The sequence below is a fragment of the Astyanax mexicanus genome, chromosome 8 (genome assembly GCF_023375975.1).
Source record: "Astyanax mexicanus isolate ESR-SI-001 chromosome 8, AstMex3_surface, whole genome shotgun sequence".
NCBI classification, from domain to species: Eukaryota; Metazoa; Chordata; class Actinopteri; order Characiformes; family Acestrorhamphidae; genus Astyanax; species Astyanax mexicanus.
This window is the reverse complement of record NC_064415.1, coordinates 15,924,749-15,951,737: the sequence shown is the minus strand read 5'-3', so window position 1 is coordinate 15,951,737 and position 26,989 is coordinate 15,924,749. Positions and strand designations below refer to the sequence as shown.

The window sequence follows — 26,989 nt, the reverse complement described above, 5'->3', positions numbered from 1 at the left end:
AAAATAAAATAAAATACTGCACATAAAAATAAACATTTCCTAAACAAAGGGTCTAAACAAAAGTAGAAAAAAATCCCATGAGAAAAAACTCATTAATCTTGAATCTTGAAAACCTAAATAGTTATATTATTACATTGTGCCTCTCCTTCATATATAAGACATAATAACATAAAGCTCCTTTAGACCTTCAGCTGACCTGATGATGCAATCATCAGCTTGTAGAAGAGGGGATTATGGGCCAGACTCACATCTGAAGCTTCAAAGTGAGTTTTGAAGACTTTGATAGATGTGAAACTGGACAGATCTCTTTCACCTCTTATTCTTACTATTACTCACACACACACACACACACACACACACACGAACACACACACACACACACACACTTTAACGCAACACACACACACAACACAAATACACATTTAAATCTCTCTACTAAATGGCATCGTAAAATATTCCTATATAATATGTAATAATATACAAATATAACTATGACACGATATCACTGATGCACTCCCTACTTACTCTCACACCTCAGCGAGTTCACACCAATCCATCGGCTGTATATTATAATGTATTCTCATTGAGCCAATCAGAATATCGATCGCTCTGTTGTTAGGCAGACCTAGTCAAAGAGGGTGGAGTTTCAGCCAGAGTGTCAGGCACGAAGAACAGCGCGCATCCAAAGATCAGGTAAGTTGGATACTCTTAATAGGCCAGAAACCAGAATACCTTGATGTGTGAATGTATGTGTGACTGTATGCCCAGATATGGATTGGGTCAACTCCTCAGTGCCTGATGCAGTTCTCTAGGTGGACGGAGGTTTCCGGTTGAGAGTACGCTGTGTGTGATTGGCTGCTGCTTCTCACCAGTGCGCATTGGGTGTGGAATGTGATTGTTAGCATTCTTGAGTTGCAAAAAAGTGCTATATAAATGGAATTGTAAGTAACAAAAGTGGGTAAGATAAATAAAATAAGGCTGATCAGCTTTGTTGACTTTGTTGTCCATGGAAACAAGCATTTAGGCAGTGTCAGAACAGCTCAAATGCTTAAAAGGTAAAACCATTATACTAGGTGCAAAAGATTCCACTTATATGTTAAATATTGCATCTGTTTTTTTTCTATCTATAAAAAGCCTTTTCAGTGTAAAAGGGGCTTTAGTCTTATCATTTCTCCCAACACACATTTAAGTCCTATGTGAGACCAGTGTAGTAGAGTTTAAACAATATGTTCCTGTTTCTGGATTTCTAATTTTGAGAAGCAACCCTCTAATTTTCTCACTTTGATTAAAATAATGTCTCACTTATGATTTTGTCTTATAAGATTTATAGAATAAGACTTAATAGAAGACCAGCAAGACCAAGCTGGTCCACTAGCACGACCATCAAGAACATGATGATCGAACACCATGACCAGCATGAAGAGCATAGCCACCTAGACAATGCTGGTGGACTAGTAAGACCAGCATCACCAAGCAACATACACTATGCTCGATGACCATTTTTGTAATCTGTTACACAGACCATCAAAGACCAGCTTCCTGCAAAAAGCTGATTTTGAGCCGAATTTTCCCACAGAGATCATTTATAGTAACAGGGTTCAGGCATAGATGTTTACCATGGACAGATATTTTAATAAAGGTTAGCAGTTAAAGGTTCTGAAATCTCCCTGCATCCCTGCACACACACACACACACACAGTGAGGATGAAAAAGCGCTGGCAGAATGATAGATGTGCTGAAGGGCCCTCTGCAGACTCTGTAGCTCTGTCGTAAGGACAGGGACCAAAGCAGTGTACCATCCTCTAATACAAGGTGAATTAGATTAGAGTAAAGATGGTGTGCTGGAGTGTGTGTGCCAGGTGTCTATACTTTACATGTGTCCCGTCTTCGCCTCGCCTGCTATAGAAGTGCACGCTGGCAGGATTTCTGCTTTGAAGTATGTGAGGATCTGCTTCAAAAGGCAGAAGACTCACTTGTGTGAAGGCGAAAGAGGGAACAGGATGTTTTTCTGCACTCACATCTTTCCTGTCTGCTCTTTACTCTCTCTCTCTCTTATTCAGCACCTCTACGGGGACATGTGTCAGCCTCACGTGGAATACTACCAAAAAATATATAAATCCCAGGGAATGCTCTTTTTTCACTTTAACACACTCCGCACTTACACTCCAGCCGCTTCTACACTAATACATGCCATGCGTTCTTTTAGTGTCCGTCCACATCCTGAAGTCATACATTGCCTAATTAGAATTTAAAATACCACAGTTATTTTTCATTATCCGATTAAGAACGAAATTTTAAGTAGTCGTGTAAACAGTATATTCCACTTAGATCAGAGTATGCTCTAAAATCCTATTAAGAAATCTGCTAAAGAAAGCAGGATTTTAGCTCATAATTATATTTTTCAGTCCATCTATACACATAGCTGAAGTATTCTGGGACTTCTCAGTCTGCATATGAGTAAAAACAGACCCTGGTGCTTGATATAAGCAAGCAATATTTAACACGGGAACCGCAAGATGTTGACAAAACTCATTCAGGAGTGAAAGTAAGGATTTAATTAAGCTTTGTCTTCTAGCTGTTGTCTATTTATACTGTGGCACAATGTTTTAAAAAGTCGCCGCATAAAGTTTGTGTTTTACAAGGTTTAAGTATATTAAAAAGCACAATATTCTGTACATTTATTTGCTTGTTGCAAAATTATTATCTGATTACCCAATTCACGTAATTTGGAACGCTGCCCTGATTGGATTCATAAAAAAACAACTTAGTTACATATTAACCCCTTATGCCACCTTAACTATTTGGTAACTTTATGCAAATCAGTGCAGACTGGCTGAGTTCAAGGTATATCACCAAAAAAGAAGCCAGAAACCACCAGTGTTTCTACTGGGTTTAAGAGATTTAAGGAATTATTCATCAAAATATCTAATTTACATTCTTTTTCACTTCCTCAGATGTGGATAATCAGCCAAGACCCAATCAATCAATAGTCACCTCCTGTATAGCATTTTTGTCAAAACATTTTTTACAACCTCTTTAATATATATTCAAGTATTTTGGAAGGTTTTTGACATGGTTTAGGAAACTCTGTGACTTTCTGCAAACCAAAAAAATAAACACAGCTTGGGTGTTGTCACAATGGCCTAAGGAACACTGGTTCAAAATCTAGGATCATGCTGTTTGCCTCAGCATCCAGTGTCCGAGAGAGCACTATTGTCTTGCCTTGCTCTCTCACGGGTGTGTAGACCAAGGCATTCTCTGGCACAGGCATCTTTTAGCTGCGCTTTCCTCTGAATGTGCTGCATTAGCAGCAGTTGGAAAAATGGGAGTATATTAGGCATGTGCTAGTCATGACTATTGATAAGAGGCTTTATACTGTATGAATAAGTTTTGCATAACTGGCCTTCCAAATTAGGGAAGAATAATTTATTATTAAACAAAGAACAAAATTTGTAAGGAAGCTGAAGGCAGCCCTTTCAGACAAACCTTTCAGAGTGCTTTGCCAAATCTTCCCTCCTCCGCAGAATTCAAGTTTTCCCTTTGTGTGCTCACTATATCGACAAGTCTGCGTGACCTTAATAAAGGTGCAGTTTGAGTGGGTTGTAATAAAGGTGTGGGAATGTATTTATGAGAAAGATTTGAGTGGCTATTGATGTTTGGGTAGGTGGAAAGCTGTGCAGGTAAGACTCTTATTAGATTCCTTTAAAAATGTATTAGCAAATCCCAGGGCCATCCCCAGAAGTGTATCTGAATGGCTTTTATGGATGTAAAGAAAGAAAGATGTCAATATTGTATGCATTCAGATCTCACACTATACCAGGCTATCTATACAATAGAAAGTGGGGGTTCAGTGTTCATGGGAGGACATTGCCTTCTAATTCCTCTGTGTAGTGATGGCTTTGGCAACTCATTAATATACTGATATACCGTGCCTTGCAAAAGTATTCGGCCCGCTTGAACTTTTCAATTTTTTGCCACATTTCAGGCTTCAAACATAAAGATATGAAATTGTAATTTTTCTGTGAAGAATCAACAACAAGTGGGACACAATTGTGAAGTGGAACGAATTTTATTGGATATTTTAAACTTTTTTTAGAAATAAAAAACTGAAAAGTGAGGTGTGCAATATTATTCGGCCCCCTTTGCGTTAATCCTTTGTAGCGCCAACTTTTGCTGCGATTACAGATGCAGTCTCAGGTCTTTTGCAGACTCCAACAGGTTTTCTTTCAGAATGGACCTGTATTTGGTTCCATCCACCATCCCATCAATTTTAACCACCTTCCTTGTCGCTGCTGAAGAAAAGCAGGCCCAAACCATGATGCTGCCACCACCATGTTTCACTCTGGGGGTGGTGTGTTCAGCGTGATGAGCTGTGTTACTTTTCAGCCACACAAAGCGCTTTGTATTTAGGCCAAAAAGTTCAACTTTGGTCTGATCTCACCAGAGCACCTCCTTCCACGTGTTTGCTGTAAAAACAGCACTTCTTATGTCTTTCTTTCAACAGTGGCTTTCTTCTTGCCACTCTTCCATAAAGGCCAGATTTGTGGAGTGCACGACTTATAGTTGTCCTGTCAAGATTCTTCCACCTCAGCTGTAGATCTCTGCAGTTCATACAGAGTGATCATGGGCCTCTTGGCTGCATCTCTGATCAGTTTTCTCCTTGTTTGAGCTGAAAGTTTAGAGGGACAGCCGGGTCTTGGTAGATTTGCAGTGGTCTGAAATGTACTTGTTCCATTTTAATATGATCGCTTGCACAGTGCGTCTTAAGATGTTTAAAGCTTGGAAAATCGTTTTGTATCCAAATCCAGATTTAAACTTCTCAACAACAGTATTTCAAACCTGCCTGGTGTGTTCCTTGGTCTTCATGATGCTCTCTGCACTTTAAACAGAACTCTGAGACTATCACAGAGCAGGTGCTTTTATACAGAGACTTGGTTACACAGGTCAACATTGGATCATTCAGAGATCCTCACTGAACAAGTTTTAAATATTCAATAAATGTTGTTCCATTTCACGATTGATATTGATTTCTCACAAAAAAATAACATTTTTTTTTATAACATTTCATATCTTTATGTTTTAAGCCTTAACTATGGCAAAAGGTTGAAAAGTTCAAGGGGGCTGAATACTTTTGCAAGGCACTGTAACAGCATAGTAAATGCATGTCCAATATTAGAATGGCATGTTATTCTGCAATTATACTGCTAAATACTGCACTTACTAACGACTTAAATCAAGCACGCTGAAGACACATTTCTGACCACACGCAGCTACCGTAGATATGTACAGGCTTATTGGCACATTCTGACCTTCCGCTATATCAGTATAGAGAAGAACAAGGCTAAGACGATTAGCAAACAATATATCGTGCAGTCTGAGTAGAGAGCAGTGTTTACCAACTCCCTGAGGCCCACCTGCACTGCACAGTTTTGTGTTTTTCCAGCTCTAACACACCTGAGTCAGCACAAGACCAACTTAATCATTAGCTAATGATGTGACTCAGGTGCAGGGAAAAGATAAAGCCATGGAATGCCTGTGGGTCTTCAGGACTGGCGGTAAAAACTCCAGTACACAGAGTCTGCCCAGTTAAATACATTCATGCATTTAAACTGTTTACAAAGATACAAATATTCAAGTTCAAGATAGGAAATGTTACCTGCGCTAATGCTGATGTTATCTTAAAAAGATTGTCCTGTATTTTTGTACATTTGTAGTTTTATATGTTTTATATTTATAAGACCAAGTTCAAACAGTATGACGTTATGCATGCACATATAGCAGGGATGCTATTCTGATTCGATAGCTTTAGCATTTCATTTTACACCAAAATAATCCCCAAATGGCAACAATATTTCTTTTTTTACTTAATTTCTATTTTTTTATTCAATTACCCAACACCACTCATTAGGACTCCCCCTATCACTAGTGATGCCCCAACACCAGGAGGGTGAAGACTAGTACATGCCTCCTCTGACACATGTGAAGTCAGCCATCGCCTCTTTTACAACAGCTGCTGATGCGGCATTGTCGAGTAGCATCACAGCGCACTCGGAGGAAAGCACAGCTCACAGACGCCTCGTGCTGAGCGTCATGCTAAAATCTGTCTTTGTATCTGCTTAGGGCTCAAAACATGCAGACTTGGACCCAATGTTGTGTGTAATGGGTCCTTAAGGTGACCTTACATTATCCCTGTATCATTTTACAGTATGAACAGACAAGAAAAGCTACAACAATGCATATTTGAAAAATATTAAAATATTTTTTAGTTTATTTGCCGGCAACTGCAGGGCATGGCATGTGATAGGTATATGGAGTTTAAAAATCTTCAGTCAATAAATATGTTAATAAAAGCACATTTGTTTATATTTTAGCTGGTGCATGACCGTGGTTTTATTTTGGAGCTCAGAATTTAATGCTCTTGCACAGCAGCACGACTGTTCCGCATTTAACCCATCCCTGAACACACACACACAGTATAGTAAATAGGGCAGTATGTGCACACATATGGAGTGGTGGGCAGCCACCTCAGCATCCAGGGAGCAATTATGGGTTCAGTACGTTTCTCAAGGGCACCTCAGCCATGAAGGAGAAAGCAAGAAGAAAGCACTGTTCCTTCACCACCCCATTACCTGCCAATTAAGGGCATTGAACCGGCAACCTTCTGGTCCCAAGCCTATTCGTCTATTACCTTGTTTAGTCTCAGCTGCCCTAGGATGGACATTTTAACTGAAACACCCTTACGTAGATGTTGACTGATTTTTGAGCGGATGTGGATCCATAAGCTAGTTAGCATTGCTAGTAGCCTATGTTTACTTAAGCTGAGAGAAACAGACCAGGTTGGATCAGGAAAAGGAAGCTAGGGAAACAGCTGCAGATCTTATGAGATTTGGCTCACAGCATTTCATAGCCAGGTACATCTTTTTGACTATCAAAGCTTATATTTTACTGAAAAAGGTTGTTTGTTGAAGTGCCAAATGAATAAGTTGGGCTCACATAGGTATACTGTGCGCTGGCTGGGTTCCAGGTGGGCAAGTGATCTGAGTGGGTTTACACTTGTATTGTTATACTGGAACACCTTAATCTTACATGGGTCTAACAGGGTTTCCACGGGTCCTTAAAAAGTCTTAAATTGTCTTTAATTTACTGGAAATTTGTCATAGGTATTACATTTTCAGACGGTGCGTTTAATACCAGTAGGAAAACACAGTGGCCTGTGAACATCTAATATGGGGAGAGAACTTATGTCAGAGGAGAGCTAGCTAATGTTAGCTGTGAGCTAGCTAGCATACCAACGTTAGCAGCGAGCTAGCTAGATTATCAAGGAGAGAACTAAGGTTACTGGAGAGTTAGCTAACGTTAGGAGTAACTAGCTAGTTACCGAGGAGAGAACTAAGGTTAGCGCAGAGCTAGCTAACATTAGCGGTAAGCTTGCTAGTAAGAGAGGATAGAACTAAAGTTAGCAGAGAGCTAGCTAACATTAGTGGTGAACTAGCTAGTTACAGAGGAGAGAACTAAGGTTAGCGGAGAGCTAGCTAACATTAGCGGAAAGCTAGCTTTGATACAGAAGAGAGAGCTAAGGTTAGCAGAGCCAGCTTATATCAGAGGCGAGCTAGCTACATTACTGAGGAAAGAAGTAAGGTTAGTGAAAAACTAGCTAACATTAGCGGCAAGCTAGCTAGTTTCCGAGGAGAAAACCAAGGTGAATGGTAAGCTAGCTAACATCAGCCGCGAGCTAGCTACATTACTGAGGAAAGCAGTAAGGTTAGTGTAAAGCTAGCTAACATTAGCAGCGAGCTAGCTAGTTTCCGAGGAGAGAAACAAGGTTAATGGTAAGCTAGCTAACATTAGCGGCAAGCTAGCTAGTTAAAGAAAAGAGCACGGAGGTTAGCATAGAGCTAGCCAACATTAGCGGTGAGCTAGCTAGTTTCCGAAGAGAGAAACAAGGTTAATGGTAAGCTAGCTAACATTAGCGGCAAGCTAGCTAGTTTCCGAGGAGAGAAACAAGGTTAATGGTAAGCTAGCTAACATTAGCGGCAAGCTAGCTAGTTAAAGAAAAGAGCACTGAGGTTAGCATAGAGCTAGCCAACATTAGCGGTGAGCTAGCTAGTTACAGAGGAGAGAACTAAGGTTAACAGAGAGCTAGCTAACATTAGTGGTGAACTAGTGGAAACAACTAAGGTTAGCGGAGAGCTAGCTAACATTACTGGCGAGCTAAATAACATACTGACCTTACCTGCGAGTTTGCTAAGCTACTGGGAATAGAACTAAGGTTAGCAGAGGTTTCCATTACAATAAATTATATATATATATATATATATATATATATATATATATATATATATACAGTATATATATTATAAAGGAAGTATGACTACATTTTAGGTCTTAAATTATATTTAAAATTAAAAACAAATTATTTATGTATATTTATGTTAAATTTAAATTTATATTTATTTAAAGCATTAAATTTTACTTTTAAAATGGTGCAGGAACCCTGTCTAACCTATGCCCAGTGTGCAGTGTATTGCCCAGATGGGGCCCATGTTAATCAACTTCTGATCCAATCACTGGCCCTTATTGGATATGCAAAATTACATTACATTACATTACATTTGGCAGACGCTTTTGTCCAAAGCGACTTACAATAGTCCATACAAATCCATACATGGGGCAACAAGGAACCTATGGATAAAATCTTTCGGTTTCTAGTTGGGTTTCTTACACAGGCTTAATATGTTATCTGGGTATATTACCCTCTCAGTGCTAAATTTGCTGTGGAAGGACTATAGGCCTAGAATGAACAATACAGCATGAATAAAGAAAACACCATCATTACGTTTGTGGCAAAAATCAGCACAAAAGAAAGCTGTTTACAATGTATATCCATTGGCATTGCTTATAACAATGATATGTGGAGGTACAAACTGGGGCGTTATCACATAGTTGGCTAGTTATTAATGTTTATTACATACCGAAGTGTAGAGATAGCCCTCGCTGTTCATGGCGATGTAGAGACCTGTCTTGGTGCTCTGGATGGCCACTATCCTCAGGCCCACAGGAATCAAGTTGAACAGCACTGAGAGAGACACAGCGAGAGAAAGAGAGAGAGAGAGAGAGAGAGAGAGAGACAGCAAGAGATTATAGTCATTGACCACCTACATTGGAAGATCACTCAAATGTCTAATAATTATTCTGTCACTCTCTCATTTCTTTATTGCTTTGGGAAAATGAGAATCTCCCGGTCATTTCAGGTCACCGTTCACACCGCAGACGAGACGCAGCTTAAGCACAAACAAAGCTCCTGATCCTGTACGACACACATTACACACAAACGCTGCCATTTCCTTACATTCTGCCTTTGTGGGACAGTAATTCTTGCAGCCGTGGCCTATACGATTTCACGTCTCTCAGAGGTGGAGACTTAATTTAGTGTGTGACTGAATTGGTTGTGACACTTTTGGCAGCGTGTGTGTATTCATAAGCCTCTTTCAGTGACACTGCGAGTGTTGTGCCCATTTTTATTTTTTTTGCAAGACTGTTGACTGGAGCTGTAAGGCATGAGAGAAGTCCTGACTGACATGTTGACTTGAGCGGTAGTGCCAGATCGCCCTCAGCAGCGCATCTCCATGGGAGTGATGCAGTGCTCTGAAGACTTTTCACAGAGATCCTCTGACGAATTTAGACCTTAAGTGAACTCTCATATCCTATGACAGGAAGACAGGAAATTCCATCAAAATATAATGTACAGATCTGTCTTTGTTCTTTTATTACAAATCTCCTCACACCAACTTGCTCTGCTGTAAAGAAAGATAGAAAAAAAGTAATCTTCTCTCTTCATTTCCCTCATTTTAAACACTTCGAATTCAGCACATAGCAACCACTGAAAAATGGAGTATGTGGGAAAGTGGTGCTCTAACAAAGAGATGCTACATTTAATATAAGGTGTAGAGGAATCCTGTAGTGGAAAGATGGAAAAGTGTATGGATATGGATGACTGGCTAACAGATGTTGGGTGGATGAGTTGAGCAATGTATATACAGATGGACTGATGAGTTGAGAGATGGATGCATGGATGAATGGATTATATGTATAAATGAGTTAGAAAAATGGAAAAGTGTATGGATATGGATGGATGGGTAATGGATGTTGGGTGGATGAGTTGAGCAATGTATATACAGATGGACTGATGAGTTGGGAGATGGATGAATGGATTAATGGATTATATGTATGAATGAGTTAGAAAAATGGAAAAGTGTATGGACATGGATGGGTGGCTAATGGATGTTGGGTGGATTAGTTGAGCAATGTATGTATAGATGGACTGATAAGTTGAGAGATGGATGGACGGATGAATGAATGGATTATATGTAGGGATGAGTTGGAAAGATGGAAAAGTGTATGGACATGGATGGATGGCTAATGGATGTTGGGTGGATGAGTTGAGCAATGTATGTATAGATGGACTGATGAGTTGAGAGATGGATGAATGGATTATATGTATGAATGACTTAGAAAAAGGGAAAAGTGTATGGATATGGATGGATGGCTAGTGGATGTTGGGTGAATGAGACTTGGGCATTCGTATGTATAGATGGACTGATGAGTTGAGAGATGGACGGATGAATGAATGGATTATATGTATGGATGAGTTGGAAAAATGGAAAAGTCTATGGATATAGATGGATGGCTAATGGATGTTGGGTGGATGAGTTGAGCAATGTATGTATAGATGGACTGATGAGTTGAGATACAGATGAATTAATGAATTATATGTATTGCTGAGTTGAGAGATAGAGAGATGGATGGACAAAAGGACAAATGGGGTGCATAATCTGGGTGTATGAATAGATAATGAAAATGTATGGTTGGATGATGGGTGGATGGATCAATAGATGGGTGCTATGCATGAATGATAGATGGATAAATGATGGATGGGGAAATGAGGTGGACAATCTGAGTGAGTGGCCAAATTGATCAAAACTGTATGGGTAGATGAATGGATGCACAGATGGATGATAAATGAATTAATAATAATGACAAAAAACCAAGACATTCTATCATAATGCAATGTACAGATCTGTCTTTGTTCCATAATTACAAATCTCCTCACACCGCCAAACACTGCCATAAAAAAAGATAAAGAAAAAGTTATCTTCTCTCTTTATTCTCTTCATTTTCAAGACTTTAAATTCACCACACAGGAGCTACCACATTTATTTAAGTCTTTTGACAAATAGTGTGTGTGTGTGGGAAGAGGCTATTCAAACAAAGCAATGCTGCATGTTAATATAGGGTGTAGTGAGCACCTGTAGTTGATGGATGGATGAATGTATTTGTGGATGGATGGAAAATGGATATATGGATGTGTGGATGAATAAATTAATGAATGATGGATGTATAATGTGCAGGCAGTTGATTGGGTGAATGAATAAATGAATAATGTATGGGTGGATTATAGATTGATGATGGTTAAATAAATGGATAAATTAATTAAAGATTAATAGGTGACATATGGAAAGTTAAATGGATGGATGGATAATGAAGGGGCGATGATTAATTGATGGTTGGATAAGTAAATGAATAGATGAATACATAGATGGGTGGATGGATGGCTGAATGATTACATATGAACAGGTGGAGAGATGAATGGCAGACAGAAGGATGGATGAGATATGGATGTATGAGGTGAACAGTTGGGTGGATGAGAATAGACAAATGAATGGATGGATGGATGGATGATGGATGGATGAATTCATGTAAAATTGACAGCTGGATGATATATGAATGGATGGAGGCATGATTGGTTGACTGGGTGAACAGATGCATGGATGAGTGGATAAAAGGTGATACTGTATATGGATGGATGGTTGAAAAGGTTTGGTGAATGAATGAATGAATGAATAATGTATGGGTGGAGAAAAGATGGATTATGGATATATAGATGAAGAGGTTGGAAATGCATGGATGGATGCATCATGGACAGCTGGATGATATGTACAGTTGTGGTCAAAAGTTTACATACACTTGTAAAAAAACATAATGTTATGGCTGTCTTGAGTTTTCAATAAGTTCTACAACTCTTATTTTTCTGTGATAGAGTGATCGGAACACATACATGTTTGTCACAAAAAACAGTCATAAAATTTGGTTCTTTCATAAATTTATTATGGGTCTGCTGAAAATGTCACCAAATCTGCTGGGTCAAAAATATACATACAGCAACAAAATTTGTCAATTTTGGTGATGTAGCGAGTTGTGTCAATCAAATTAGCTTCATGTCATGGCCTCTTCACTTCTTGTAAGTGATTCTGATTGACTACAGCTGTTGACTTCTCATGAGCCCATTTAAATAGGGCTCATTTGACCCAGTGATTAGACTCAGCTACAAAAGCTACAATGGGAAAGTCAAAGGAACTCAGTGTGGATCTGAAAAAGCGAATTATTGACTTGAACAAGTCAGGGAAGTCACTTGGAGCCATTTCAAAGCAGCTACAGGTCCCAAGAGCAACTGTGCAGACAATTATACGCAAGTATAAAGTGCATGGAACAGTTGTGTCACTGCCACGATCAGGAAGAAAACGCAAGCTATCACATGCTGCCGAGAGGAGATTGGTCAGGATGGTCAAGAGTCAACCAAGAATCACCAAGAAGCAGGTCTGCAAGGATTTGGAAGCTGATGGAACACAGGTGTCAGTCTCCACAGTCAAGCGTGTTTTACATCGCCATGGACTGAGAGGCTGCCGTGCAAGAAAGAAGCCCTTGCTCCAGAAAAGGCACCTTAAGACTCGGCTGAAGTTTGCTGCTGATCACATGGACAAAGATAAAACCTTCTGGAGGAAAGTTCTCTGGTCAGACGAAACAAAAATTGAGCTGTTTGGCCACAACACCCAGCAATATGTTTGGAGGAGAAAAGGTGAGGCCTTTAATCCCAGGAACACCATGCCTACTGTCAAGCATGGTGGTGGTAGTATTATGCTCTGGGGATGTTTTGCTGCCAGTGGAACTGGTTCTTTGTAGAAAGTAAATGGGATAATGAAGAAGGAGGATTACCTCCAAATTCTGCAGGAAAACTTAAAACCATCAGCCCGAAGGTTGGGTCTTGGGCGCAGTTGGGTGTTCCAACAAGACAATGACCCAAAACACACATCAAAAGTGGTAAAGGAATGGCTAAACCAGGCTAGAATTAAGGTTTTAGAATGGCCTTCCCAAAGTCCTGACTTAAACCCCATTGAGAACATGTGGACAGTGCTAAAGAAACGGGTTCATGCAAGAAAACCATCACATTTAGCTGAACTGCACCAATTCTGTCAAGAAGAGTGGTCAAACATTCGACCTGAAGCTTGCCAGGAGCTTGTGGATGGCTACCAAAAGCGCCTAGTTGCCGTGAAAATGGCCAAGGGACATGTAACCAAATACTAATGTTGCTGTATGTATATTTTTGACCCAGCAGATTTGGTGACATTTTCAGCAGACCCATAATAAATTTATGAAAGAACCAAATTTTATGACTGTTTTTTGTGACAAACATGTATGTGTTCCGATCACTCTATCACAGAAAAATAAGAGTTGTAGAACTTATTGAAAACTCAAGACAGCCATAACATTATGTTTTTTTACAAGTGTATGTAAACTTTTGACCACAACTGTAGATAGATGAATGTATGATATAAAGATGAACGATGGGTGGTGGATTTGTGATGGATCACAAGCTTCTGATTTGTACAGTACAGTCACCTACCCACATCCACCCCTTATCCACACCCCCACCCACATCTACACCAGCCCACAACCACCCACCCACACACACACACTCTGAACCAAAAAGGCAGTGCTAATACCTAATGACTGATTTGTAAAACACACACAGAGCTCCTTGTACCTGTGGGAAATGAGAAATGTCAAAATCAGCATAAGGACGCAGAGTGATTGATAAACAGCAGAAAAAAAAACTTCTCCTTCTCAGATCACTGCAAAGGGGTCAATAGCAGCCACTGAGTCACCTCTCTTACACACACACACACACACACACTTACACATTAAGGTGTGTGTCAGCACTGTCGCATCAGAGCAGCACTGTCGTCAGAGTGTCAATGAGCAGCTCATTCATCTAACTATCAATAAACACACTGCTGTCATAAGGGGACACTAGTGAAGCTGCAGTGACTCACTTCTTAACGTGTTGGTCAGAGGTTATGTATGACGGTTTCTGTGTGTTAGGGTTTTTTCTTGTATTGGATTGACAAGAACCTGGTGATATGATAACATCACAATACAAATGTTCTCATTCAATAAATTGCAATATACATTTTTTTGATTTTACCAAATTGAAAACCTCTGGAATAGAATCAAGAGGAAAACGGATGATCACAAGCCACCAAACCAAACCAGAAGTGTTCACAGTTATCAAAAAGCATTGTGTAAGACTGGTGGAGGAGAACATGCCACGATGCAAGAAAACTGTGATTAAAACCAGGGTTAATCCACCAAATATTAATTTCTGAACTCTTAAAACTTTATGAATATGAACTTGTTTTCTTTGCATTATTTGAGGTATAAAAGCTCTGCATCTTTTTTTCTTATTTCAGCCATTTCTCATTTTCTGCAAATAAATGCTCTAAATGACAATATTTTTATTTGGAATTTGGGAGAAATGTTGTCTGTAATTTAAAGAATAAAACAAAAATGTTCATTTTACTGAAACATAAATCTATAAATAGCAAAATCATAGAATCTGATTCAGAAACTGAAGTGGTCTTTTATTTTTTTCCAGAGCTGTATTGTAAAAAGTAAGCTAAAAAAAAATACCCAATTTTATTTATTATATAATTTGAAAAAACCTTAGTACAAAAAAACCACCATTGTTTGTGGAAAATCTGAACAAAAAAGTGTAAATTTTATCCAATCAGAACAGTTGAATCTGAAAGTACTACTACATGAAAACAACTAAATAAATCCCAGACAAATATCTTGTAATGTAAATGATTAATCAGAAATCAATACTGCATTTTTGAGAGTCGATACACTAATGGTAAACATAATGACAAAACTTTGATATATCGTTACATATCGGCAGTTCTTAGATACATTGTGTCCAAAATTCATGAAATCATTTTCCACTGACTTCCATTAAAAGTTGCAGAAGTTTTTTTTTCTTCCTCTGTAAAAGTTGACATTTAGAAGATACAGGTGTTGGCAGTAAAGATATCCTTCTACCCCAGAGAATAAATGGGTCATAGACTGTCCCACTGTCTGTCTTTGCTTAGAACCCGCCTCTGGGAGCACCCTTTTGTTTTAAGCTTGCTGGGATACAGCAGAGGGGTCATGGGAGGTCACAGCACCACTCTTAGCCAGCCTGACATTTCTCTTTCTCTCTCTGTCTATATCTCTCTCTATATATTATTTCAGTTTTATTCCTCCCATATTTCACCAGATCTCTGGCCTCTCTGAAACAGACGTCAGCTCTGCTCTGTGTGAAATGCTGAGCTAGAATGTCTTGCTGTCTTTCAGCTTCAGCACAGTTCTCTCTGTCTCTCAGTAAACATTTTATATCAGTATTGAAATGAGGCTGCTGTCAGCCTACAGAAGATTAGTGACATTAATGAGCCTCTACTTGAGGTTCCGCAATACCCAAGGTAAAATTTGACTCCAGTAAACGTAGAAGAACTCCTTTTAGACTTCCACTTGTACTTAAATAAATGTTTAAATTTGCCTTTAAATATTTCTCAAAACTATTTGTCCAACTTACACAGTAATGGCCTCTTCTATTGGAAACGGAAAGCAAATGCTTTGACGTAATCATGCAAATGATCCCTACCAAAGCATTTAAGCTTTATTTTATTGTATGAGATAAACAATCATAATATTTGAAAGTGTTAAAACACTTTACTCAGATTTGATTAGACCCACTTTGTACGAATATGTCCTAAAAAAAGGTCAAATAAGGACTTGGCACAATTGTGGATCATGATATTAATTATGGTTTTGAATGACTGAGGCTGCTCAAAATGTGCAGCTAAATGTTTGGAGAGCTATGTGCTCAGTAATTTAGATGTTTCATAGAGAGAACAGGCACGTAATATACAACAATGTAATTCTGTATGCTTAACCCTTGTGTGGTGTTCGGGACCCGTTTTCATTTTTCATCAAATGATACTAAAAAAAAAAATTTTCTACCTCAAACTCATTGGCATTGGCTCATGTTTTGTGAAAAACATATATCAAAACACATTTTCGATAAAAACACACTGTACACCCACACTCATCCATGCATCTGTTCACCCAGTCAACCAATCATGCCTCCATCCATTCATATATCATCCAGCTGTCAATTTTACATGAATTCATCCATCCATCATCCATCCATCCATCCATTCATTCGTCTATTCTCGTTTGTAAATTTGAAACTAAACAAATTTTCTACTCATATCTTGAGTTTAATTAATTTTCTTTTACATTTTATAAAAAAAAAAATTATAAAAAAAAAGAGTAGCACTTTTTGAAAGAAATGTGACATAAGAAAGGTAAAGGGCAAATATTAAACATGTAAGCTGTTTATATTGCTTGCAATTTAGGTGAAGCATGCATGTGTAAAGCATTTTAATGTAAAATTGCTTAATTTTGCTGAATTAAATACAAGTAACAAAGTAAACGAGTAACTAAAATATGAACACCACACAAGGGTTAATGTAACGCTGTAACACCTTATATTACAGGATGGATGGATGGATACATAGATTGTAGTAACTAAATGGTTGCTATGATTTTGTTCCTGGTATTCAAGGTGATGCCAAGGTGAGGTGGTTGATTTCCTAAATCATAAATCTTGTACGCATGAATACACAGTAATGTGTACCTGCTGTACTGCTAGAAATTGAAGTATGCCATAACATTAATGATGATTTACATCGATCGAAATGTATCAAAGCGTGAGCGTTGCCAGCATTAAATCTAAGGAGGACGCATCTTTGATCTATGAGCTAAAGTGTGTTTTTTTTAAATAGTTTGCTTAGCTAAGCATAATTGTGTAAATACAGGACATGTACAGTGTTTTCAGAGAGCCCAGTAAGCTGCACAGGGTAGAGCTGCTGACAAGGGAGCTGTGTCTGAAACAGTCATTGAATTAAGTCACTTTTGAAGGAATGTAGGAAACAGCATTTAATTCACTTAATCCCATCCCCTATGTGTCCCCACACATTAAAAATGCTTTTGACACGGCTGCATCAAAGTGATTGAGGTAAAGTATGATAACCTGGCTAAGTATTGTGACCATATTTTTTGTAATCAATGACACAAAGCTATATAATTCTGATGACACCGGCATGAACAGTGATATAAATACTTACTTTTGAGAGATGAACTAAAGATTATGAGTGAGTTACGGGCGTTTGCTGGTAATCAATTTGGTGGTGCTGCTGTTTGTATTAATAATTTTGAGAAATTATGTTTATGATGATTTGACAAAAGCATCAAAGTGACTGGGAAAAACTTAATGCCCATTCTCTCTCTCTCTCTCTCTCTCTCTCTTTCTTTCTCTCTCTCTCTCTCTCTCTCTCTCTCTCTCTCTGGCACAAACTGTACTGGTCCCTTCTCTCTCTGTCTGGCCCTTATTTACCAAGAACTCCCCCAAATGCAAACTTGCAGATCCAGACTCACACACTGTTCCCTGCTCCTCTGTCTCCTCTGGCTTCTCATTATTCTATTACATAAGCAGCAGCCGGCTCATCCAGAGGGTGGAGACTGGCAGGGTGTGAGCCAGGGCCCCGCCTGACAGGACACACACTGTGATTGAACACCCATCAATATCAGGCCAGCTGTTCCTCTGCCATGCCCCGGCACCCTTACGCCCACCGCGAGCCAATCAGGGACCTGTCTGGGAGCGCATTTTTACACTGGCTCACACTCGCAGAGAATGGTTGTTTCCTGGAGGGGTTTATTTCACAGGGCTTCAGTATCCAAACACTGGAGAACACTGGATCATTACCGAACCCTTAATTAGCCACGATGAGGAGGAGGAAGCTTTTTAATATTCCTCTCCACTCTTCATCCTTTCTTCAATCCTAAATGTTAAATAATGCACTCTGCCACTTCCACAGCTACACACACTTCTTTATGAGCAGAGAAGATTCCAACATTTACAATACCGACACAGGATGGCTTAGAAAAACATTTAATTTGCTAAGGGCAGTTGTAATTATTCAGACAAGATAGTTTGGTCTCTGAAGTTTGCTTCTTCAGTTTTGCAATAAAACAAAAAAAAAAATGAACGTATGAAAAGCCACTAGCAGGGGCTGGCCATCGAAAAGAGAAGGCTGTTGCTACATGGTTGCTATTGTAAGATAATTGGTTGCAATGTTGTTGCTATGGAATCCCAGTGGATTGCTATGATGTTGCTTTCTTGTTTCTACAGTTTTGCTACTGGTTGGCGGCTGCTATGGTATCCAAGTTAGTTGCTATGGCATTACTAGATGGTTGCTTTTGTGTTGTTGGGTGGTTGCTATGACTGTGATCGAAAAAAGAAGACTGTTGCAAAATGGTTGCTATTGCAATTTAAGTGGTTATATGGTGGTTGCTATGACATCCCAGTGGATTGCTATGATGTTGCTTTCTTGTTACTACAGTTTTGCTACTGGTTGGCAGCTGCTATGGTATCTAAATTAATTGATATTGCATTAATATATGGTTGCTATTGCTATTATGTTGTTATGGTGGTTGCTATGGCTGTGATCGAAAAGATAAGGCTGTTGCTACATGGTTGCTATTGTAATCTATTTGGTTGCAAGGTGGTTGCTATGGCATCCCAGTGGAGTGCTATGATGTTGCTTTCTTGTTACTACAGTTTTGCTACTGGTTGGCGGCTGCTACGGTATCCAAGTTAGTTGTTATGGCATTACTAGATGGTTGCTATTGGTATTGTGTTGTTGGGTGGCTGCTATGGTTGTGATCAAAAAGAGAAAGCTGTTGCTACATGGTTGATATTGTAAGCTAATTGGTTGCAATGTGGTTGCTATGGCATTCCAGGGGATTGCTATAATGTTGCTTTTTGGTTACTACAGTTTTGCTAGTGGTAGGCAGTTGCTATGGTTTCCAAGTTGGTTGATATTGTGTTGTTGGGTGGTTGCTATGGCTGTTATTGAAAAGAGAAGGCTGTTGCTACATGGTTGCTTTTCTAATGCAATTGGTTGCTAGGTGGATGCTATGGCATCCCAGGGGATTGCTATGATGTTGCTTTCTGATTACTACAGTTTTGCTTCTGGTTGACGGCTGCTATGGTTTCCAAGTTGGTTGATATTGTGTTTTTGGGTGGTTGCTATGGCTGTGATCAAAAAGAGAAGGCTGTTGCTACATGGTTGCTATTGTAATCTAATTGGTTGCAAGGTGGTTGCTATGGCATCCCAGTGGATTGCTATGATTTTGCTTTCTTGTTACTACAGTTTTGCTACTGGTTGGCAGCTACTATGGTATTCCTAGATGGTTTCTATTGTGTTGTTGGGTGGCTGCTATGGCTGTGATCAGAAAGAGAAGGGTGTTGCTACATGGTTGCTATTGTAATCTAATTGGTTGCGAGGTGATTGCTATGACATCCCAGTGGATTGCTATGATGTTGCTTTCTGGTTACTACAGTTTTGCAACTGGTTGGGGGCTGCTATGGTTTCTAAGTTAATACTAGATGGTTGCTATTGTGTTGTTGGGTGGTTGCTATGGCTCACCAGGGGATTGCTGTGATGTTGCTAAACGGTTGATATCTGGTTGCAATGGTATTGTTGGTTATTTTTTATGTTATCCAGAATGGATGCTAGATGGTTGCTATGATATTCAAGGAGGATGTTGTGGTGTTTCTAAAGTGGTTGCTGTTGCATCCTAGTAGGCTCTTATAATGTTGTTGAAATGTTGTTAAGTGGCTGCCATGCTGTAACGAGGTGGTAGTCATGGCAGTGCTAGGCAGTTGCTATAGTGTTGCTAAGTGGTTTTATGCTTGAATTGTAACCTCTTGTGGGCCCCTGCTATAAGAGAACATCTATTCTGAAAAGTCTGTACATGTGATTGAAGAAAACCTTGAGTTTCCAGCACATTTTTGGAAGTTTGATCTTAGTTTATTGCTTCTTTTAACCTAAAGGTTAGCATGCCTGTGGTTGGAGAGCGCACCACTGCTCAGGACCAGCTCACGGTCAGCAGCTTGACAGGGTGCATGATGGGGAAGTTTGTGAAGGTCACAGGCTGGGTTGGAGCAGGGAGGGGTAGCTGTAGGGGTCAATAACGCAGGACGGCTGTAGTAAAATGAGTCCTTAACTGGCTGGGATGAGCAAACCGCAGCGTGTAATCACTCTGGACAGAGGCCAGACCACAGCCAGCCAGATCCGGCCTCTCAGCTTAATTGTGGCAGAGAGAAAAAAAGAGAACACGTTCTCGTCTCTACATAGTGTCCTTAAGACAACGTCAACGGTCAACTGTACTTTAGGAAGAGCTTGTTGAATTAGTGTGTGTGTGTGTATGTGGATGCATACGGCCTTGGGCTTGGCAGGGCTTCATGGCTTGATTCTCTATTTAGATTGCATAGGCAGCCGGGGGCATACAGGGACAGAGACAGGAGAGGGGGAGGGAAAGAAATAAAGAAATGACATATCCTTCCTGACTAGTGGACTGGAGAGCTGGCTGTGACTCTTTACTGGTGGACGTATGGTTTATGAAAGCGGGAGAGAGAGGGGGGGGGGGTTAGAAAGAGAAAGAGAGACAAAAAGAAGGAGAAACAAAAAACATAGGATAGAAAATAGGCATCCATCCAAATGTTATATTTTTTTAAGCCAAGTTTCCATTCACTACAGATATGCGAGTTAACATAAGATTAGGCAGGCTATCATGACTGGGAGTGGATGCTAAACAAGCAAAATGGATACCTTTTATTTATTTCTTTGATAAAAATGTTTTCATTCAGTTTTATATATGAAACATCTTTAATGAGAAAGAAAAGACAGACAAAAGAAGAAGAGACATTAGTGCTGTCAATATTAATTTATGCACCTAACCTGTAATTTATTCAGCATTTCTAAAATCAACATAAAAGTGTTTCGGAAGGTAGATTGGGTATAATTAATGTTAAAATATGGAGTCAGCTTCATAACTTTCTCTGACAGTCTTACAAACTCAATCCCTTTTTATTTTTTTCTCTATTACAAAGACAATCTGTGTTCAAAGTTAAAAAGATACAATTTAACATACAGGGGTTGGACAATGAAACTGAAACACCTGTCATTTTAGTGTGGGAGGTTTCATGGCTAAATTGGAGCAGCCTGGTGGCCAATCTTCATTGATTGCACATTATTGCACCAGTAAGAGCAGAGTGTGAAGGTTCAATTAGCAGGGTAAGAGCACAGTTCTGCTCAAAATATTGCAATGCACACAATATTATGAGTAACATACCAGAGTTCAAAAGAGGACAAATTGTTGGTGCACGTCTTGCTGGCGCATCTGTGACCAAGACAGCAAGTCTTTGTGATGTATCAAGAGCCACAGTATCCAGGGTAATATCAGCATACCACCAAGAGGGACCAACCACATCCAACAGGATTAACTGTGGATGCTGTAAGAGGAAGCTGTCTGAAAGGGATGTTCAGCTGCTAACCCGAATTGTATCCAAAAACATAAAACCACGGCTGCCCAAATCATGGCAGAATTCAATGTTCACCTCAACTCTCCTGTTTCCACCAGAACTGTACGTCAGGACAGTAAATTATTGTGGTCTAAAAGCAGGTGTTTCAGTTTCATTGTCCAACCCCTGTATGTGAATATAAATAAAATCATATTCATTAATACATTAATTCGTTTATTTTATATTTAAATAAATATTAAAAGTTTCAGTGTGAAATGTGAAAAAAAAGAGATTAATCACTATTAATCACAGCAAACTGACAACTCTAAAATAAGTAAATAATGGTGTGATATGAAACAGGTGATCAACAGGTAATTGTATTCAAGATTTGGTACAAAAGCAGCATCCACATAATAGTCCCTGTGGAACAAATACTTAGGGTCAACTCTCAATTTGTTATCAAATGCATGTGAAAATGATTAAAATGTTTTAAAATTGTGTTCCTCATATAAAAACATAGCAAAAGATTTGTATATTTTTTAATTTAATGATTCAATAAATCAAGAGGAATTTCAGTGTGTAAAGGGCAAAGCCTAATGGAACAAACATGATCTCCAGTCCTTCTGTCCATATCCAGAGTACACTGACAATAAGACTATTTATTTTATTTGCATTTCCAGTATTTACAATTATTAAAGGTTCACATATTTTTACTGTTAATATTGTTAATTGCAATTATTTATGGAACAATAAATTGTCAAAACATAAATAATTATGGGTACAGGCCTCAACATTCTTTACAGCCAATGAACTATAGAAGCACAGATCATACAAAACACATCCTGGAGCTTTAGACCATTTGAAGTGCAGGTTCCACATGTAAGTCGGACAGTGTGTGTGTGTTAATTATTTAGCCCTCTCACTGCTGATTCTGCGCTTTTTTGGAGCTCGTTAGCATACTCCGCAGTGGAGCGCATAATGAGCAGCCTGATACCCCCCACACTGCTGAAGAGAGGGCACGCACCTCTAACACCCCCCACTGAGAGACAGACAGAGAGAGAGACAGTGATAGAGAGAGAGGGAGAGAGAGAGAGAGAGAGAGAGAGAGAGAGAAAGCGATAGAAGGAGAGAGAAAGAGACAGAGAGAGCTACAGAGAGAAACAGTGATAGAAGAAGAGAGAAAGAGACAATGAGAGAGAGAGAGAGCTACAGAGAGAAACAGTGATAGAGAGAGAGAGTGATATAGAGAGAGAAAGACAGAGAGAGAGACAGTCATAGAGAGAAAGAAAGAAAGAGAGAGACAGATTCATATGAGATGAAAAGCAGTGTGTGTGTGTGTGTGTGATTGTTTTCACAGTATAAAGCAGTCCTTCCAAAGTTCAAATAGAAGGCAGATCTCTCACTGTGGACATGGCTTGACAGCATAAGCTGACAACAGGCCCCTCTCTCTCTCTCTCTCTCTCTCTCTCTCTTTTTCTCTTTCTCTCTTTCTCTCTCTCTCTCTCTCTCTCTCTCTTTCTCTCTCTCTAAAGAATGTATCCTGTATATCCTTCACCAGCATGAGTAACTGTCTATACTGTCCACCAACATGTCTAGACTACTAGTCCACTAGCTTTTGTATATTTTTTACAGTGACTTATTGGATTCGTTCATGTTTATGCTATTGAGATCAAGGATCAGCAACAGGTGGCCCGCTGGCCAGATGTGGCCCGCAGGCATGAAACATCTGGCTCATGAGGTTGTTTGAACTATAATGAACAAAATTATAAAACAATAAAAAAGAAAATGCTTCTTGTTTACTTACCTGCCCTGTCTCTCTGTCACGCTCGGTATTTTCTGCCCGTTCTGCTTTTTTACCGCCCGTTCTTGGGCTCTCTATCTCCTTATAAGGGCATTTTTTCCCGGTCGTGTCCCAATTCACTACCCGGGCAGCACTTGTTCGATCCCGCACGAAGAGCAGTGTGTTTATTTATATGTATTTATTCATTTTTTTCCTTTCTATTTGGGTTTACCTGCTTTGAGATTAACTGTTCTGTATCTGGGTTCAACAACCCTCTGGGCTGGAGAGCTACTAGTCTCATTACACTTAATTTTCCAAAACATATCTGAAATTCCAAAAAATATCTGGCCTTAATTGCCGACCCCTGCTCTAGATGGTCCTATCTATTGGCAATACTCCTACACAGGAAGTAAAGAAGAGCTGTATGTTTATAACATACATATATTTTTCTTTTACTATATGTAAATATAGAGAGAGTAATTGGGGCATACAATTAAATAGAACAGTTATGCTGAGCCCTATCTGTGAAACTGTAAAATCAAAATGAATATTCAGTATTACAGAAATCGATTCCTTTATTTGGTTATTTTTTACAATAAGAACAGCTTAAAAACTGCATATATAGCATGATTCATGAGCTCTTAACCAAAATCCAAGGGCGAATCCCAGGTGACAATAACAAGTTCTGAGACAGTGATGTTTAGTACACCGAGCTTTGGGCTCTTATCTCTATAATGTGTTTATCTCACAGACACCTGACAGGCTGGCTGTAAGTGATGGGCCTGAAGGTGAGCGGTGGGGCATTGCTACCATTCTAGCCTGGAACAGGATCTGCGACAATAACTTTTTATGGCCCCATCTGAAAATATACGCAGCAGCTAAATCACCTGAAACTATTGTATCTCATAACCTGTACTGTATCCTCTACAATTGGCTTTGAAAAGGAAGCAGTTGTTGTAGGAATTTAAACACATTGGCTCGAGCTACCTGCTTGTATCTACATCACCTGTGATAAAACAGACTGTAAAGCTCAGCAGCATAAATACACTACTCTAAAAAACACTTCAGTTTTAGCAACTAAGTTTAAGATGATAAGGACTATAAGATAAGGAGTTATCTGCTATATACCGCTAACGTTAGTGTGTTTCAGTAAATATTAATGAAACATTAGTAGAGATTATATTAAATAAGTGTATTAATAATCACTTGCATATTGATTTCATTTTCTTATGTATCACAAATTAGTATTTTATTTATATGCACTACACAAACAGCTTTTTCAACTTTGGTACTACTCAGCTACTACTAAAGTGCACCTGTAGTTAGAGTTTGGTCTCACATCTGAGCTCTATAGTCAAAACGTTAGCAAGTTAGCATGCTAAATTGTGATATGGATAATACTAACTAAATACAAACTGTGGATTTTTTCAATAATTCTTGTTTTGTGTGCAAAGCAGCACAGTCTACACTAATTCCTAATGTTGTTGGTGTAAAAAGAGATAGGGTGTCCTCCAAATATGAATATAAAGACCCTGGATCTTACGGCACAAATGTGAAGCCAATCACAGGATCTCTACATCATTAAGCCCTCCTCCTGAACCATTCTGTGACCCCAAGAACTGTAAGGGAAGGCTAGGCTCTACAGGATTTTAACACTCCTAACAGAATAGCGAATTAATGGCAGATCTTCATTAATGTTGCTAAACAGATCTTACACTTAATGTTGCTAAGCAAACACTGAGTTATTAAACCAGATTTACTATTTTTTGGGGGCTTCAAGAACTAAAGTACAAAAAATAAACAAATATAAACCAATAAATAAGTAAATAACTAAATATAAATATTTCCATATAAAAAAAACTATATTAATACTACAGCAATCTCTGCTCAGTCTCTCTAAAGCTATATGAGTGTTTCTTTCTTCCTGTTTCTGAAGTTGGTGGTTCCACATTTACACTGCAGGTAAATGTGACCCAAATCTGGTCTTTTACGTCATATATGAACACAGATGTGTTATTTATGTGGCTGTGTAAAATCACATTGAATCTGATTTTTTTCAGATTTGGGACACTTCAATATGTGGTATAGAAATTCAACACATATACAATTTGCAGCAATGTAACTCTGTCTGAACCACAGATCGGAATTCATGCTTGATGCTTGATGACTTTTACATCATCGCAGCTGCAATTCCCAAGTAAAGAAAAAAATTCTGACAGGGATTAAAGTGAAACTTAACATGAAGCATTGATCTGTAGCGCATGCTGTCACTTGCACAGTTCGCACTGTTCCGACAGTTTGGGCCTCTGTTACCTGCTTTTTGAACGTAGCCTTAGGGCCCTATCTCACACTCTGCACAAGGCAATGCTCATTGCTATCTCACACCCTGCTTGCATCGTTTAAATAGCAAAGAAGCTTGCAAATATATATATGCTGATGTAAGTGGTGGTCTGGAAGTGAAAGAAATTCATGCAATATTGCTATCTTGGCAATGGAAAACACAGGTGCTCTTTCGACTGAAAAAACCCAATCCACTGTCAGATGCTCATTGCTATTTTGGCATCGCACACACACGCACACACATGAACATGCAGAAGTGCACAAACCCAACTTAACATCAACAATAAACAGAATACATTAAATAAATAACATTGCTGTTCCCATAAATTACGAACGTGAATTTGCAGGTCAGTTTCCTATGTTGAGAAACGCTTTGCCGTGCACGCAGTCAAAGTGCACCTGGCTCTTAAAGGGAATGGAAGGTAAAATGCTGATTGGTTTATCACAATGATTATTTAAGAGAATTAATACATGTTTTTTTGCACCTTTTGAGCCACACAAGGCATATGCTTTGTGTCTTCACAATACCAAAGACACACTGACGCTCTTAATCAAGCTGCACCATGGTAGTGGGTTGACAGCTCTCCTATATATCACTGGTACCACTTTAAAATAAGACTACCTTTATAAAGGGTCTATAAATGGTTTACAATTAGTTTATTAATGGTTACTAATTAGGTTGTAAATGCCTTGAAAATCATTAATAATCAGTTATAACACATACGTAGATAGGGGAACAATGACCTGTTGTTTATAAATGACTAAATGAGTTAGTGGTGGAATGATTAAACTTGGGAGTTAAATGGTTAAACTGATGTTGACTGATGGAGAATATGAAGATGGAGGAGCAAGTTGAGTTAGTTGAGTATCTTACAAGATCTGAAGTTTACCAATATAGATGGCTGTGGGTTCACTATTTGGCAAACAACAGGTCATTGTTGCCCTTTCTACGTGTGTGTTATAACTGATTATTAATGATTTTCAAGGCATTTACAACCTAATTAGTAACCATTAATAAACTAATTGTAAACCATTTATAAACCCTTTATAAATGTAGTCTTATTTTAAAGTGGTACCATATCACTAAAATAGGGCCACTTTGTGTTGAAATATGTTGATTTAACACTGGTAAAGTTACTGTGTGGGATTAAATCATTACCTGTCACACACTAGCAGACTAAAAGTTGTTTCAATTGGGCAAAATGGATGTTAAAATCAGGTTTAAAATCTGTGTACCTGGCTAAACTGTGCTAAGAAAACTGGTCAGTTCAAAAGTTGAACTGTAT

General features: G+C 38.9%; 2 protein-coding genes across 2 annotated transcripts in view; both read right to left on the bottom strand.

The window, feature by feature from the left end:
• fgf11a (fibroblast growth factor 11a) overlaps positions 1–26,989 on the bottom strand; it is a 110,618-nt gene that overhangs the window by 27,120 nt on the left and 56,509 nt on the right. The window contains exon 3 of the mRNA XM_007250162.4: positions 8,973–9,076. Coding sequence (XP_007250224.1) covers positions 8,973–9,076 — 104 coding nt within the window. The remainder of the gene's footprint in view (positions 1–8,972; positions 9,077–26,989) is intronic.
• The window catches only part of LOC103037073 (UDP glucuronosyltransferase 5 family, polypeptide G1), a 246,053-nt gene that overhangs the window by 199,685 nt on the left and 19,379 nt on the right, over positions 1–26,989 (bottom strand). The gene's annotated exons all lie outside the window — the stretch shown is intronic.